We start from the raw sequence: 14,355 nt of genomic DNA, 5'->3' as shown, positions 1-14,355 counted from the left end.
TGGTGCAATACTGATTGAATGCTGGTGAAAATTGGTAGCGATTACAGAACAGGTTCTATTATATAAATACTTAGAATAGTTATTTCTTTGTCTTAGCATTGATTTCTATGCAGTTGTAGAGCAAAGCAATGCCTGACGATGTAGATTGCACAGATAAATGATGTCGGTAGTCTCAAACCGTAGCATAGGCGCCCTGAAGATGCACGAATGCTTGACCAACAGTCCGATTCAGTACGTGATTATCTGTGAATTACAGACATACCGCTCGAAAAGATTGTGACATGCCATCGACGTGTACAGAGCTCAAAATAGAGAGCAGGTGTGGTTAGTGAATCTAAAACACAGCTTTTCACTAGATGCAATACATAGGAGTTAGGAATTTGTACTCATAATAGTGCATCAAAGTCTCGATTCGTTCGTTAGATGTCATTCCTTACTTGGAATATGTACATTGGTACTTCGCCTTCTCTGCACTTAGGGGATTAAACCTGTGCATCCCATCTCATCCATAATTCAAATTTGCGCCTCATTTGGATACAAACCCAAAGCGCTCCCTGCAAAAAGAAGCATACGAATGATACTGACTTGTGCAAGATAGTTCTAAACACGCCAAAAGCCGCAGCGTCGAACAGTTTCCCAGCCACGAAAAGCCTCGTTCTCAAGGTAATGTCGAGCATAGGATGATCTGCTTGCCATATCAAAAGCCTTCCAGGAACGGTTCTCTCAAGAAGAGAGTAAGGCACAACTTTAAAACCCTCATTAACAGAAATTGGGCAAAATAAAGCACATCCTCGCTGGTATCTTGCAGCGGCCCGTAGTCCGTCTCCCCCGAATAAGGGCTGAAAGTCCTGGTTATTGCGATGCTTTATCATAAAAGAAAGAACATCAAGGAAGAAACCTCCATGGTAAAGAAGGAATGCCCAACCAAAGACCGACTTTCTCAGTTCTTGGATGGGTATCGCAATGCTGTATGTACTTGCTTCTATGACAACAAAGGGGCTTTCGACTCTCCGAATCTGCAAGGCATTCCATGGCTACTCAAAGTTAAAATCTCGCGGCCATCTTAAGACAGGCAGTACTTACTTCAATCCTGAGAACACGAAGTTGAGTGATCCCGGCAGACAAAAGATGTATCATTGATGAAACAAGCTTATGCAGCACCTTTAGGAGAAGCGATGCCCGAGTCCCACTGTTGTTCTGCGAGGCCATAGTCATAGTGAGTGATTAAGAATGGCATTTGATTCAATGACAGATCAATATTTGAGATGAGAAGACCATGAACATGTGGTATTATGAAGAATATTGGTAAAGCATCATATTTATAATTCTGGACCAATTCATCTGATACTAAGTATGTCAGGAGCTTATTCATTGCAATTTTTGATTGCCCTCGTTGTTACCAATCGAGTGCCGGGGTATACCGAAAGCGTGATATTCTATGATGGCCAATGGTAGTCTTAATGGTATAAATGAGGTGCCCCTGCGAAGACTGTTTAATGATTCGGCCTAGGTTACATAATCATGCAGGAATCGCCTGGTTGGGCAGACTTCAAAGTTCAGCCGGTGTTCCCCTGATTTGTGTGAGGAGCTTCGATACGGGGTTTTTTGTCGTTTATGTGGTATTACGTCCAAGCAAGGTGACTTGAGATGTTCCAACATGATTTTAGCTTCGAAACACCACTTGGTATGATTATCCAGGTCTCTATTCCGAAATATCGTGTTAGCTCGAAGAGCAACAATATTTAGAGGATAGGCAATAGTGAGCTTCGGAGTTTTATCTTTAATGACGCGCATAAGGACCAGAAAAAGGTTACGATTGTGCCAAGACTTCTGCGTACGCAGAAGTCTTGGCACAATCGTAACCTTAATCACTAGTGTCAAAGTCCCTCTAAGTGCCTGCTAAATACAAACAGCGGATGTCTCCGCAGAAATCTTACGTCAAATAAGTCCTTTGTGATTAGTATGCGGGGTTCAAAAATTGTCACTCTGGATCCTGCTCACGCAATATGCAGCTATTGAAGAAGCTGTAAATTTCTGCATGTGAAGTTCAAAAGGAAATGCAGCACTACCAAAACGAACAGGTCGTTTGAGTTGACGTCCTTGGGAAGAAATCTGGAGTAGTGATCGTTGCTAATCATATACCAAGATTAAAATGAGGATGCATACAGTTGTGAAGCGTACAGTGATTAAGTCTAGCGCTAGCAACGGTGATTCCTTGGGCTTCTGAGTATGGATTATTGATAATTGATAATCAGATGAACATATATAGGCTACACTGCGCCTCTATCACTAGAGTAAAACACGGCTATTCATCCATACTCCAGACGAAGCTTTTGTCTCTTACCTTAAGAAAAAATACCCTTTATCCACAGCTATTTCAAACGGTCTAGAGTGAGTTATCTTTTGAGTGAATGACTTATCATGTACTGACCCGCTCAGTTCCTAGCTATGTCCGGATTAAAGAAAGCCGGGAAAAGAGCTCTTGAGACCATGCTTGATCCCAAAAAACTCGAAGTAGTGCATCAGAAATTTACGAGGCCTACCGTTGGGCCTGGTAATCCTACATTCCCTACTTCGCAGCGTGACTTGAAGAATATTGGCTTCCATTTCGACCTTGGCGACCAAACCCGTGAAGTGCCCGACGATAGACCGGAAGCGAAGGACGGCGCTACTCGAACTGCCAACATCTTTCAGTGGCAGGCAGCTGCGCAAGCCGAATCGAAGTCAATCAAAGATTGGGTCAGGAAGAATGGGTCCCATAGTGTAATTACCGAAGTAGTGGTCCCGCAAGATGCTACCAAGGAAGAATTTGCTGAAATCATGAGAACGACCGCAGAAGGTCTTTGAGAATGTCAAGATTCAGGAGTGCTTAACAGCCAGAAGTCTCATGTACCTAGCCTGAGTGTATTTTACTTAATTAGGCATCATCCTCGCGCTTGAGGGTAAATATGAGGATTTTCGTGAAACTTCGCGAGATCATGAAATGGCCGGGCTGGTTCCTATAAGGCTTGTTACATTGTGTCTTAGAGATACTTCGAATAAGTACCTGGTAAATTATTTTAAAAGTATCTTAGATAGCTGGAACCTTCGTGATCAATAATGTTGGACAAATGATGGTCACTCTTGACCATCCTTCTCCCTTTGTCAAAATCTCAGCATCAACCCACGAGCACCGTGGCCTGTGATACAGATACGGTTGAAGAGTGAAAATTCACGGCTCCAGTGAGAGGACTCAAATTATTCGTGCCCTCCTTCGGTAGTCAAGTCACTTCTACAGTATTTCGTAGCGTACCGGGTCATACATAATGGGCTCTCACGTTTTGGTCAACCTCCTCAGAGTTTTGACGTTATAAAGAGAGTGCTCTCACACGAATAATTTAAGACTTTGCAAGAATTACATACACCTGAAAGCAATACGAGGAGGCTAGCCCACGCACCACATCAGACATCGAATTACATAAGCCGAATATTATAAGTTAAGGTAACTTTAACGTTACGTTAATGCAGATAGTACACACATTACGACAACGTTGAAGCATACTTTCTTCCATATGCGAATGCGACTCGGAGATGGATAGAAAACTTTTTTTCAATCCAAACTAGGCATCTTTGAATGCACATGTATATCGTTTGGCATAAAAGATGCACCCGTCTATTTCCATACTTACATTGAACAAGCCATCTCCAGCTTCTGGAGATAATGATGAATTTGACCGACAACTGGTGATATTCTTTGTAGTTGCTATAGTTGTTAGTGATAGTGTAGCAGAGTGTGGCAAAACTAAACCCCAGTATGAACTATGGTAGCCTGCTCGGTTGCCCCTGCTTCCCTTTCCTATTGACGCTTTTCCAATAAGCCTATCACGGGAAGACACGGTGCAGTGGAGCAGTGTCCGAAATGTGCCACAACTTCTGCTCGTAAATATCCACCTTCTCCCGTGTGGGCCCTCTTCTATGGGAGTGAACACTTGCTTTTAAGTGATTGATTAGCAAAGTTAGCTATCCGATTACCTAACCAGCGTAGGCATTGAAATGTCCGGGGAAAATTGAAATCACCTGTCTCTTCTACTAAAAAGCTCTTAGACCCACATACCGACGCAATCCAGTTACCCGATAAGGAATCCCAACCTCTCCTCTACTCATCCACACCAAAACAGTAATCCAGGGCGGTGAGAGATCTTGGCAGGAGCGGGTTTCTTCGTGTCCATAACACGCCTCATTGTTTCTTATCGGATAAACTGCAAGTTCGCCCTTCCTCCTCTCGAGATATGTTCAGATCCAAAATACTGTCTACTGCCAGAACCAGGTCGCTCGCACTACTTTCTTCCAATCCGTGGTACAGTGCGAAGTCTATCAATTCTATGCCGGTACGCCTTCGTTTGTCTAGTCGTACATCATCTCCCCGCGATGACTTCTTTGAAAATACGTCTCGACGATGGGTGTTAGTCCAACCCCAGCTCTCTTTTTTTCTAAGCCCACTAATCTCTCTTAGAATGAATGAGAAAGAACGTCTAAAGGAAAGATACGTCAAATTTGAACCGAATGAGCTTCAGCGTGTCGCTGGTCGCGCAATTGGGGAGGACCATTGCCCTTTCATGATCAAGCTTGCGGAGGGGGGTTTTAATAAAGTATTTCTGTTAAGAGCAGATTCTGGTAAAGAAGTTATTGCACGAATCCCTACTCCCATCGCCGGTCCTTCTCATTACACCACCGCAAGCGAGGTTGCTACAATGGAGTTTTTACGCGTTATCCTCGGAATACCTATACCAAAAGTCCTGGCGTACTCGACATCCTCGGACAATCCAATTGGATCAGAATACATCATAATGGAGCGGATAAAAGGGGTCAGTCTTGCATCAATCTGGTTGTCGCTTACTACAGACGAAGTCAAGAGCGTCATGAAACAAATAGCAGAGATGGAACACAGAATTTTCAATTGTCCGTTCCCTGGATATGGAAGTCTATATCACCAGAAGGATGTGGAGGGTGAAGTGCAGATTCCGATGTCAGTACAGGATTTTTGCATTGGGCCTGTTGCTGCACGGCAGTTTTGGCATGGTGATCGAACAAAAACCAAAATTGATCGTGGTCCTTGTGAGTCCTCTCTTAACTTCAATATCTAAACAAAGCTTACCGTCCAAAAAGGGCTTCGATCTAAAGATTGCTTTACATCTGCAGCTCGTCGAGAGACTATTTGTATCCTACATCATGCGAAACCCCAACCCCGAAACACATTCCTTCTTCCAACGCTGCATAATATTGAGCCCCCTGAACATGTCTCACTTCTCTCCAAATTTTTGGAAATTGCGCCTTTCTTGATACCAACAAATGCCGATCACAATCGTCCAATCCTACGGCATCCAGATCTGAGCCTTCACAATATTCTGTTAGAGCCTAGCTCCACGAAAATCGCCAGTATCATAGATTGGCAGGATGCTATTGTCTTTCCGCTTTTCATGCAAGCAGGATATCCCAGCTTTTGTGAGCACGATTTATCGCAGACTCAAACTTTACAGCTGCCATCCCTCCCGGATGATTTCGACAGTTTGAGCATGGAAGAACAAACAAGGATAAAGACCAAGTTTCGCTTAGATGAAGCCAATCTTTACTACACAGCATCTACTGGCATATACAACGATATTCATTTGAGTGCCCTGAAAATCCCTCACCTTGGGATGCGACAGTATCTGTACCAACAAACTGGATATCCTTGGGATGCAGATACTATCAATCTCCGTGCTGCTCTTGTTGGTATCACAACTCCACAAGTCTGGAATGTCATATCTTCTGCTTCTTGCCCGGTATCATTTACAGAGCAAGAGCGACAAACAGCAAGGGAGGATTCTAAAGAATGGAATGAGTCTGAGAAGCTTCTATCTGCTCTCAGAAAACACTTAGGTGTGGACCTCGAAGGTGGTACAACGCCGGAAAATTTTGAGTGGGCGTCTCAGAGAAACCTCGAGCTGAGGTTGGAAATGTTACGGCAAGCTGAGGAGCATGAGCGTGATTTGTGCTGGCAGAACTGGCCCTTCAAGGATGGTACAGACATATCGTCTCCCCCTTCGTGACGGCTATTTGTAAATTGCAAATGACTTGGAGCTGCATAATTACTGATGATAAATAAATTTCTTTACATCTCTGATAATCGTTTATATTCTGTTATGTTTAGAACTAGGGCCTGTTGCTTGGGCGGGGTGATTCGCGTCCAAAGACTCCGCGGACAATTTTGGCGGCAAATAACGCAGCATTGCAGGAAAGAAATTACAAGCCGGCTTCCGTTGATCGGTTCCTCCGCGGTGCTTTGTTTCATTGAATCATGGGCGTCTCGCAAAACTTCACAACCAGAAGATTAGGCAGAGCAATTCAAGCTCGTTTACCAACTGTTGTGCACGCAGAGAAAGTTACCGGACGGATTGATACTAATGTAATTCAACAAATTGTTGACTCCTGAAAGATATGGAACGCCAAGGCAGATCGCGAACGGAAGGCTCTAGAGGCTTAATTCCGGCGAGTTAATCCACCACAATCACGGCGGGCGGACCTCAGTCTCGGCCCGATAAATGTAATTTAAACTGTCATTTCGTATCCGGGGCGAGCTTCCTGAGTGACCATCATTTCGGGCTTTTATTTTAGCTTCAATTGTGACGAATTCAGTATTGGTTCGTTAGATGGAGTACTCGTAGAGCCGTACTCAAGCCAACCCGGTCAAGTGAGAGCGGCGAAGAGAAATATACAATATCGCTCACAGACGACGATCCTGATAAGCTTCTGTGCTGAGTATGAAATGGAATATACTTCGAGGATAAACTGTGGTGGAGATCTACATGAATACATGAGTCCTGTTAGATTCATAGAGTACGGAGAATGGGAAGCTGGTAGACGGGAACCTGTTTTTCCGCCCTGGTTTGAAAAGGCCTCTGTGCTGACTAAGGCTAATTTTTGCGGCACTTCATTGGATAGCAGCCTATTCTATTCGGGAGAGCAACAATCTTTACTCCGAGATGGTCAATGCGTATGTTTATCTACATGAGCGGGGTCGAGACGAACACGTCATACTTCACTGATGATGGTAATGGTAGAAACAGTCTGCCTATCTATCAGACCGACTTCATACGAAATCCAATATTTAACATGGGTATTAGTGAGAGCAGGATGCTCTCAGGCAAACTCAATTTCGCCTGTATCGAGGCAGAGGCACAGGGTCGTGGTAATATAATTGATCTCCTTTCTGATGATGAGGTGAGTTGATGCCTCTGCTATAGTGGCAATTTCTCTGACAGAACGAAGTTCACCGATATCTTAAGGGGACTCTGGCAAAATATGTCTCCAGCGCACAGAAAAAGCATCCAAAGACACACTAAGTTACCAAGAAAGTCCCGATCAAAACCGCAACCACGAAACACAAATGTCTTACTCAAATATTCTTCCGAATGGGGGGATAATATCAGAAGCTTTCTTGAAGCAGGGAGAGAAATCAACATAGGCTCATCTCATCCAGTAGCCGATTCGTACAACTTCCTTTCGCGGTTGGAAGAGCGCGAAGAAATAAATCTCTGGCATGTACGGTTCCTTGAGGTCATCTTCCATCATCTTTTAAAGGAACTGTGCGGTTCATATAAACGGTCAGAAGATGTCCGGAAAGCTATAGCAATCATACAAGCATCTGGAGCTGTTGATGATGACGCTATTCTAATTGAGAAACGTGTTCTCTCCTGGGGTGACGTTGGACGGAGACTAGAACTACTCTGTTTTGAGCTCAAATACAACCGGCATCCATGGGATGAATCTTTGATCGACCAGATGGAGGATAAAAAACATCTGGGGCTGCTATTTCGTCTGCCCCTACATGTAAGGGATGATTAGTGAGTTAAATAACCCTTTTTCATTATGTCCATGCTATACTCTAACTAACAGTCCATCAAGCATGAAAAGGCTTCCTCTCAATAGTGGCCCAAGAAGAGATCGGAAAATTCAAGAACTAAAGTGCTTTGATTTGAGTTCAAGCCTTCAGGGAATTTCCCTGGACATATTAGCTTGCAACATCTTCTCATTTCTTTCCGCTACGATTGGGCTTCCGACAGTAAATAAAAGTCCTACCCACTCCCATGACTCATGTGTGGGTGACAGTCACGATACAGGCATGAATGAGACTACAGTTGCGCCCTCTAATATCATCGCAAGGGAGCAAGAAAATTTTGGAAGTAATGACCCATCAGAGGCTGGGCATCAACTCGACGCGCAAGGTCTTCCACAATCTTCGATTGAACAAGACACGAATGGTTACGAGCGTTTGAATAACGGCATTCCTAATGAATGGCCAGAACCTCAAGTGACGCAGGAATCTCAAGTCTCTCTTGACCTGCAATCTTACATTTTGCAACGACCCAGAGTGTTGTATCATGAACCTGGACAGTTTACTTCTGATCCCGCCCACCAACCGTTCAACCTCCAATCATATATCCAACATACACCACGTGGCATGAGCAGGAATCTGTCTGATATTCCTAGCCTTAATAGCCATGTTGTGGCATCCGACATCGCTCAGATCGACAAGGTCAATGCAGTTACGGAGACAGAAGCTCTTCATTTACATAACATCCTTTCAGGGTCACCAGAATATGTGTTTCCTGATGCAGCTGAGTATCGAAACTCTAATCAACCTCAAACTGCTATCGATCTACAACCATATATTCAAGAACTGCCAGGCCGTGCCTTATGTGACTATCAAGCTTCCTTAGAACATACGCTGATATCTAGCCCAGGCCAGGTTGGTCAGCAACGGGCAGGCATAAATATGGAAACCTTTGATCCACACCCATATATCAGGCAGCTACCAAGTCGCGTCGTTCCGGAACCCTTAGATCGCACATCTTTTGATCAGCATCCTCGGCTCTCTAGGTTACAAAATCAGGCTAACAAAACTGATAATAATGAGACGCAGACAACAACCAGCGTACATAGAGGGGTCGCGACGGAAGGCTTTAGAGCATTATCTGATTCTTTTCAAAGGCAAGAGGACTATCAGTTACATTACCTATCGGCCGCACCATGAGTGTACATTTTGGTGCTTGTGCAGCATACTGCCAGTCTTATCATACTTTTTACCTTCAAAGCCGTGCACCATAGAGCCGAGAATGTGAGGAGTCAACTACGTCAAAGATCTATATTTGTACTTATTGATGATTTCCAATATGATGTTCTCTCGGAGGAAGACGCGACCCGACTAAATGGTCAACTGACCGGCCTCCCAAGCTAAAAGCAAGGCCGGAAAGCCTTAAAGGCAGAAATGTACTTAAGGTATGAGAGCATAAAACCCCTATCGCTTCAATTCCAAGAAGATTATAATCGTAGACCCTGAACTGATAATCGGCTCCAATTCCGTAACATGCGTAAGAGAGCCTTCTTTCAGTGATCCACCGTGTATTAATTCTGATCGATCTGACAGTGGGATCACCCACATGTTTTTATTCGGGTTTCCAAGTCGCTTTTGATGAGGAAAAGACCAGACAGTAAAGCCCCATTCCTAAAGAGTCTGTGAGCCACTGATATGGAGCAATGAGTAGAAGTTAAACTTACAGATCCTGGTAATCCGGACTTCTCCATCAGGTCACCGATTTTGATTGAGAGAGGTGTCCCTGCATAAAGTACTCGCCCATCAAGCGCTTGAAGACGGTCCACATTGTTTATATTACCGCCATCTGCCCTTGAAATTATGTCTCTGATTTGCTCTCGCAGCGATTCGGCTTCGGGTGTTAGAGGTCGGCTCATCTGGATTTAACTTGAGAGTATTTTTGACAAGCGATGATCTTGAATATTTATTCGTTGTTGATGGGTCAAATATCCACCATAGAATAACGAAGATGAAGGGGGTGGGTAGATTTGCAAACTTGGTGTCTGAGAAGAAGGCACGCGGGGCACGAGGGGTATTCGAGGTCGTGGTAATCACGTGACTATGGACGTGGGTCAGTCGAGTTTTGCGAACGTGATCCATGCCTACATTAGCCACAACTTCTCTTCCTCATCGGTGTCAATTTAACTCGTTCGCCACCCCAGCCTATCAGAGCAGATGGCTAAGTACTCCAACAACAATTGGGTATCTAAAGGCAATGACCTGGACGTGACTCTTTAAGTCTATTAAAGTTACCTCATTCCTCACCCCTAAGCTGTCCGAGAGCAAACACGACACTTTGATGGCTTGAGTTCGAAGATGTTCCTTATCAAGGTTTCGAACTATGAATTGAGAAACTGTCATAATAAATGCTACCCGTCTGTTCTTTCAATATTCCCAGATCAAATCCACTGAAAACGGCCACAGAGAAAAAGAAATCGTAGCGTGAACAGTCTTATTGAGGATGTATGTAATGAACTGCCCATCAGGGTCATCCCGGGTATACACCATTGAAAGGGGTGCTATGGGTGATGGGCAGGAAGGTTCGGGATCACGTTACTTTTGTCAGCCTGCCGCTGCATTGTATCATGCCTTGTCTTGTTGTGTCTTGTCTTTTGTTTTTGTGATTCGATTTTTGGTCACCACGATCGACTCTTTCGTTATGCTCTGTTCTGTTGCACTGCAAATCCCCGATTGTACGTGTGTTGTACAGTTCCTTGCAAAAAGTCTGGATATTTCCCGCTTGCGGGCCACCCAACCAATATTCATCCACCATACAAATTTATATATAATCAAGATATTCATAAAAAATCAAGCAACGAAGCTGTAAATATAACTATATACACTAATTTTTAACCGATTTCGGCGGGGAAAACACCGATTTGACGCCTTAATACTTTGTATACCACCCTTTAGCGTCAAGAACTGCCTGTACACGCCGGTTCATACCCTCCACCAAAGATCTTTGGATTGAGGCCTTTATCTGCTTCCAAGAGATGTATAAAGCCTCCCAAAGGAAGTCCTCCTTCGTAGTATCCTCCCCAGGGAGGTTTTCGAGCGTAGGATTTGCCTTTTGAACGCCTTCTTTGAGAGGAAACCACATGTGTTTAATCGGGTTTAAATCCGGGGAGTACGGTGGCTATTCCATGACTTCCAAGCCATGATTCTTGAACTATTCCTTAGCTTTCTTAGCTGTATGGATTGTGGCGTTATCCTGCATGAATATAAGATCCTTTGAGGCCAATTCCTCTTGGATTTCCGGGAAAAATCCATCCAAGACCTTGATATACGAGTTCGCGGAGTAACCAAACTTCTTTGCCTCAAAATCTCTCTCCAAACGTACTAATTCCGACCGTTCTTCGCCCCAAATAGCAGCCCAGACCATGACTCTTATATTCTTCCCCTTTTGGCCCGGTTGTATATACTCTTTTTTCCATTTTTCGGAGTGGTGGTTGAGCCGGAAGACCCAGTGGTTTCGGTGGCCGCTTCCAAGCTCAACAGAGCACTCGTCCGACCATATAATTTTACACTAATCCGTGTATGTATAGCTTTTATATTTGAGTGCCCAAGCAAGCCTCTGTTTAGCCACTTCCTCTGTTAATTTTGGGTGTTTTTGAGCCTTCCATTTCCTATATCCTGACTCCTGAATGATCGAGTATGCGGTTCGGCGTTGGATCGAGAGTTCGAGTTCTTGGATAAGCGAGGCGTATGATATAAACGGATTTCTCTTGATAGTTCGAATAATTAGACGTTTCTCGGTTTCTGAGGTCTTTTTTGGACGTCCTGATCGAGGTGAAGAAGGTAAGGAGTTGTGTTCCTTAACGCGTTTGATCGCGTTGCAAATTGATTGGATTGGCCGATTTACTCTCCGAGCAATTTGACTCTTCGCTATGCCTGCGTCATGAAGCCCAAGTATATAAGCTTTTTCTACCTCATCAATTTTCTTATTAGGAACAACATTTAAAGGAATTGGGCAAAGCGCTCGTGGATTCATGAAGTTATTCGCGTTTGAAGAAGATGGGTGGTTTTGATCACGAACGCGGGAACGCGAAAAAACGCGGGAACTATCCAGACTTTTTGCCAAGAACTATAATCTTTAGTTCCCTATTTCCTCCGGATTGTCTACCGCTATCGTCCTACCCCCCGAATCAAGCATGTGTTCTTCCTCGCTACACATTAAGGAACTCTCATTCATTCCTATCCTTCACTATTTCCCAGCCAAGCGACGATGGCAATGAAATTTGAGAGTCTACACAAAGATTGATTGGGCAGAATGGTACTGGTGAGGCCACAGTGCGAATATGTTCGCCTCATCGAGTGTAGTCTGCGGCGGTAGTCTGCGGCGGTAGTTTGGGAGGCTTGGAGACTGAATGAACACAAAGTCTGTGCTGGACTAAGGTCATACCAAAATTGGACTAGCTTCATATTACCCACACAATGTTTCTGCTCATATCACGTGAACAACAGCTTCGTTGATAGCCTTCCCATCCTTCTAGGGGTTATTGTTCGATCTCCGTAATCAGGACTTTCAGAGGGCAGAGACAGAAATAGTCTCTTCACTAGTAATGACAATCATGCTCTTCTATGTGCATTAACATCGGGCAAAGACAATCACGGCCAACACGAAGTAACGAAGCAGAATGATCAATTACAGAAAAAGAATGAGTATTGTTTTGCACGTTACTCAAAGTACTGTCAAGACAAAGGAGTGTACCACGCGCCTGATGAGGGATGTAGGACTAGTAGGTGTCTAGCTCCTTGCATCCCTGATAAACCGCAATATTTGTCGACCTCTGGTCCAAGCGTTAATCGAAATGAGCATATTTCTCGTACTACTACTCGGACAATGAATCCGGATTTCATAGTCATCATCAGCTTGTGATGATATAAGGCTAATATGTGATATTGACCTTTGTTTCGTAGAGCAGTAGACATGACACTCAAATAATGGCCGAATCTCATACGATAAACTCTCCTGAGGTCGCTGCACTTGATGCGCAAGGTCTCACGTGTTATATCACGTGACTATACCCCGCTCCATCGGGATTGCAGTCAATCCGACAAATTCCTTATTCAACAAATTTTTGATATTGCTCATTTTTGGCCGTTGCAGTCATACTGAACATTTCGGGACATACAACCTCCTAATTCAAGCACTATATGTGTCAAGTATTACAGTCGCATAAAAATATGACTCATGAAAACCAGTCTTCAACTTACTCAAGCTCCTCTATCCCACCTAATGTGGCGAGTACTATTCATCCACATTTGAATGAAAGGCTCAATGTCTTTGACAACATCAGCGCTGAGGAGGATGTGCTTCAATTTATTGGGTCGTCCAATGGACACTGTACCGCGGCGAAAGCGATCAGCGCTAAGGCTCGTGCAACTCAGTGTCTCGGCGATATGGGCGACCATACTTTCCAGCAAGTTTCCCATGACCGAGCTCCTATGTCTGAGAAAGATATCAAACCACGATCAGCTTTAACAGTTATCGAGAAAGTCGGAGGGGGTCAAAGACTTGGCAAGACACCTTGGTAAAGTTATAGGATGAATGTAAGTGTTCTATGAAAAAAAGGTTAATCGAATATCAGTATCCTAACATTTCATTTGATCATGGAATTCTAGTCACGGAAAATACACATATAAAAAGTCAGTGATCGACAGGTTCATATGGCAAAACAAATACAGGCAAACAGAAATTCTCGTATCTCGATTATATGCTTCACCACTCTATTACCTTTTCAGATATCTCTCAACCGGCTTCCTTGTCTCTCTTTCTGTCCTTTTACTGGATTTTGTCATTTCTTTTACAGAGAGAGTCTCATTTGTTTGCCCCGCTTCCTCTTTGCTAGGCTAGATAATGAAGCTACGAAAGACTTTCAGTCACTCGAAGATTTAGCGATCTGAAAATTGTTTAACCCCTTGTCTGAAGTCCTTATATCCGCTTTTTAGACTTTCAATCAGCCGCATGTCGGTTTTTTTGTTAGCGTGATACCTGATAGCAAGGTTTTGGTCTACCTCCTCCCTGTTGGTCTATCTGAATATTGGAAGAGACTTGGGGGCTCTCTTTGTCTTGTGGTATTGCCTCAATGATATGCAACGGACGGCGACAATAAGCGCCCTTGGCATGCAAGCGGGGTTGCTCGTGCACCTGACAGCCTTTCCACCTTTTACTTATTTGCACAGTCTTTCCCTCAGGATAGCTGCTAGTATCTATCATCACTTCCAAATTCACTACCATCTCTCATGGCGGACGCCATCTCTCTCGCTTCTAGCTTGATTGCGCTAGCTAGCTTCGCATTTGAGACAAGCAAGACCCTTTACAGTTTGATCGAAAGTTTCAAGAATTCCCAGAGAAATGTTCGTGAGCTCCGATACGAACTTGAGTCCCTGACACAGGCTCTCGAAAGCTTGATACCAGCAATTGCGGGTAATGAAGCTTTGCTTGAGACTCTCAAATTACC

General features: G+C 44.0%; 7 protein-coding genes across 7 annotated transcripts; 4 read left to right on the top strand and 3 right to left on the bottom strand.

The window, feature by feature from the left end:
• Window positions 1-482: 482 nt before the first annotated feature.
• On the bottom strand, window positions 483-1,016 carry BO97DRAFT_358553 (uncharacterized protein; the record flags this gene model as incomplete). Its single annotated transcript, XM_025692265.1, has 1 exon — window positions 483-1,016. A coding segment is annotated over one exon (534 nt), but the record flags the coding sequence as incomplete, so codon positions are not given.
• A 1,432-nt stretch (window positions 1,017-2,448) lies between these two features.
• Window positions 2,449-2,847, top strand: BO97DRAFT_358556 (uncharacterized protein; the record flags this gene model as incomplete). Its single annotated transcript, XM_025692266.1, has 1 exon — window positions 2,449-2,847. The coding sequence occupies one exon, from the start codon at window positions 2,449-2,451 to the stop codon at window positions 2,845-2,847; it is 399 nt and encodes a 132-aa protein (XP_025545694.1).
• A 1,514-nt stretch (window positions 2,848-4,361) lies between these two features.
• Window positions 4,362-6,068, top strand: BO97DRAFT_358547 (kinase-like protein; the record flags this gene model as incomplete). Its single annotated transcript, XM_025692264.1, has 3 exons — window positions 4,362-4,441; window positions 4,493-5,094; window positions 5,146-6,068. The coding sequence occupies 3 exons, from the start codon at window positions 4,362-4,364 to the stop codon at window positions 6,066-6,068; spliced, it is 1,605 nt and encodes a 534-aa protein (XP_025545693.1).
• A 962-nt stretch (window positions 6,069-7,030) lies between these two features.
• Window positions 7,031-8,001, top strand: BO97DRAFT_30070 (uncharacterized protein). The gene is made up of 3 exons (XM_025691148.1): window positions 7,031-7,239; window positions 7,288-7,866; window positions 7,924-8,001. Exons 1-2 carry the CDS (start codon window positions 7,132-7,134, stop codon window positions 7,861-7,863), a joined length of 684 nt encoding a protein of 227 aa, XP_025545692.1. The 5' UTR covers window positions 7,031-7,131; the 3' UTR covers window positions 7,864-7,866; window positions 7,924-8,001.
• A 1,183-nt stretch (window positions 8,002-9,184) lies between these two features.
• On the bottom strand, window positions 9,185-9,892 carry BO97DRAFT_30065 (uncharacterized protein). The gene is made up of 2 exons (XM_025691147.1): window positions 9,577-9,892; window positions 9,185-9,523 (listed from the first exon to the last, which is right to left on the bottom strand). Exons 1-2 carry the CDS (start codon window positions 9,766-9,768, stop codon window positions 9,317-9,319), a joined length of 399 nt encoding a protein of 132 aa, XP_025545691.1. The 5' UTR covers window positions 9,769-9,892; the 3' UTR covers window positions 9,185-9,316.
• A 1,630-nt stretch (window positions 9,893-11,522) lies between these two features.
• BO97DRAFT_306382 (uncharacterized protein) lies at window positions 11,523-11,813 on the bottom strand (the record flags this gene model as incomplete). The annotated part of the gene is made up of 1 exon (XM_025691166.1): window positions 11,523-11,813. A coding segment is annotated over one exon (291 nt), but the record flags the coding sequence as incomplete, so codon positions are not given.
• A 1,358-nt stretch (window positions 11,814-13,171) lies between these two features.
• Window positions 13,172-13,417, top strand: BO97DRAFT_320815 (uncharacterized protein; the record flags this gene model as incomplete). The annotated part of the gene is made up of 1 exon (XM_025691281.1): window positions 13,172-13,417. A coding segment is annotated over one exon (246 nt), but the record flags the coding sequence as incomplete, so codon positions are not given.
• Window positions 13,418-14,355: the final 938 nt, after the last annotated feature.

This window comes from Aspergillus homomorphus (genome assembly GCF_003184865.1).
Source record: "Aspergillus homomorphus CBS 101889 unplaced genomic scaffold BO97scaffold_114, whole genome shotgun sequence".
In the NCBI taxonomy this organism is placed as follows: domain Eukaryota; kingdom Fungi; phylum Ascomycota; class Eurotiomycetes; order Eurotiales; family Aspergillaceae; genus Aspergillus; species Aspergillus homomorphus.
This window is presented reverse-complemented; position numbering and strand designations above follow the sequence as displayed.

What these genes read in the sequence shown, in the direction of transcription:
- BO97DRAFT_30070 (XM_025691148.1), top strand. Translation starts at nt 7,132, where the DNA reads ATGGGTATTAGTGAGAGCAGGATGCTCTCAGGCAAACTCAATTTCGCC. An exon ending in ATCTCCTTTCTGATGATGAG is followed by an intron (nt 7,240 to 7,287) that starts GTGAGTTGATGC and finishes GACAGAACGAAG; the next exon opens with TTCACCGATATCTTAAGGGG.
- BO97DRAFT_30065 (XM_025691147.1), bottom strand. Translation starts at nt 9,768, where the DNA reads ATGAGCCGACCTCTAACACCCGAAGCCGAATCGCTGCGAGAGCAAATC. An exon ending in AGTCCGGATTACCAGGATCT is followed by an intron (nt 9,524 to 9,576) that starts GTAAGTTTAACT and finishes CAGACTCTTTAG; the next exon opens with GAATGGGGCTTTACTGTCTG.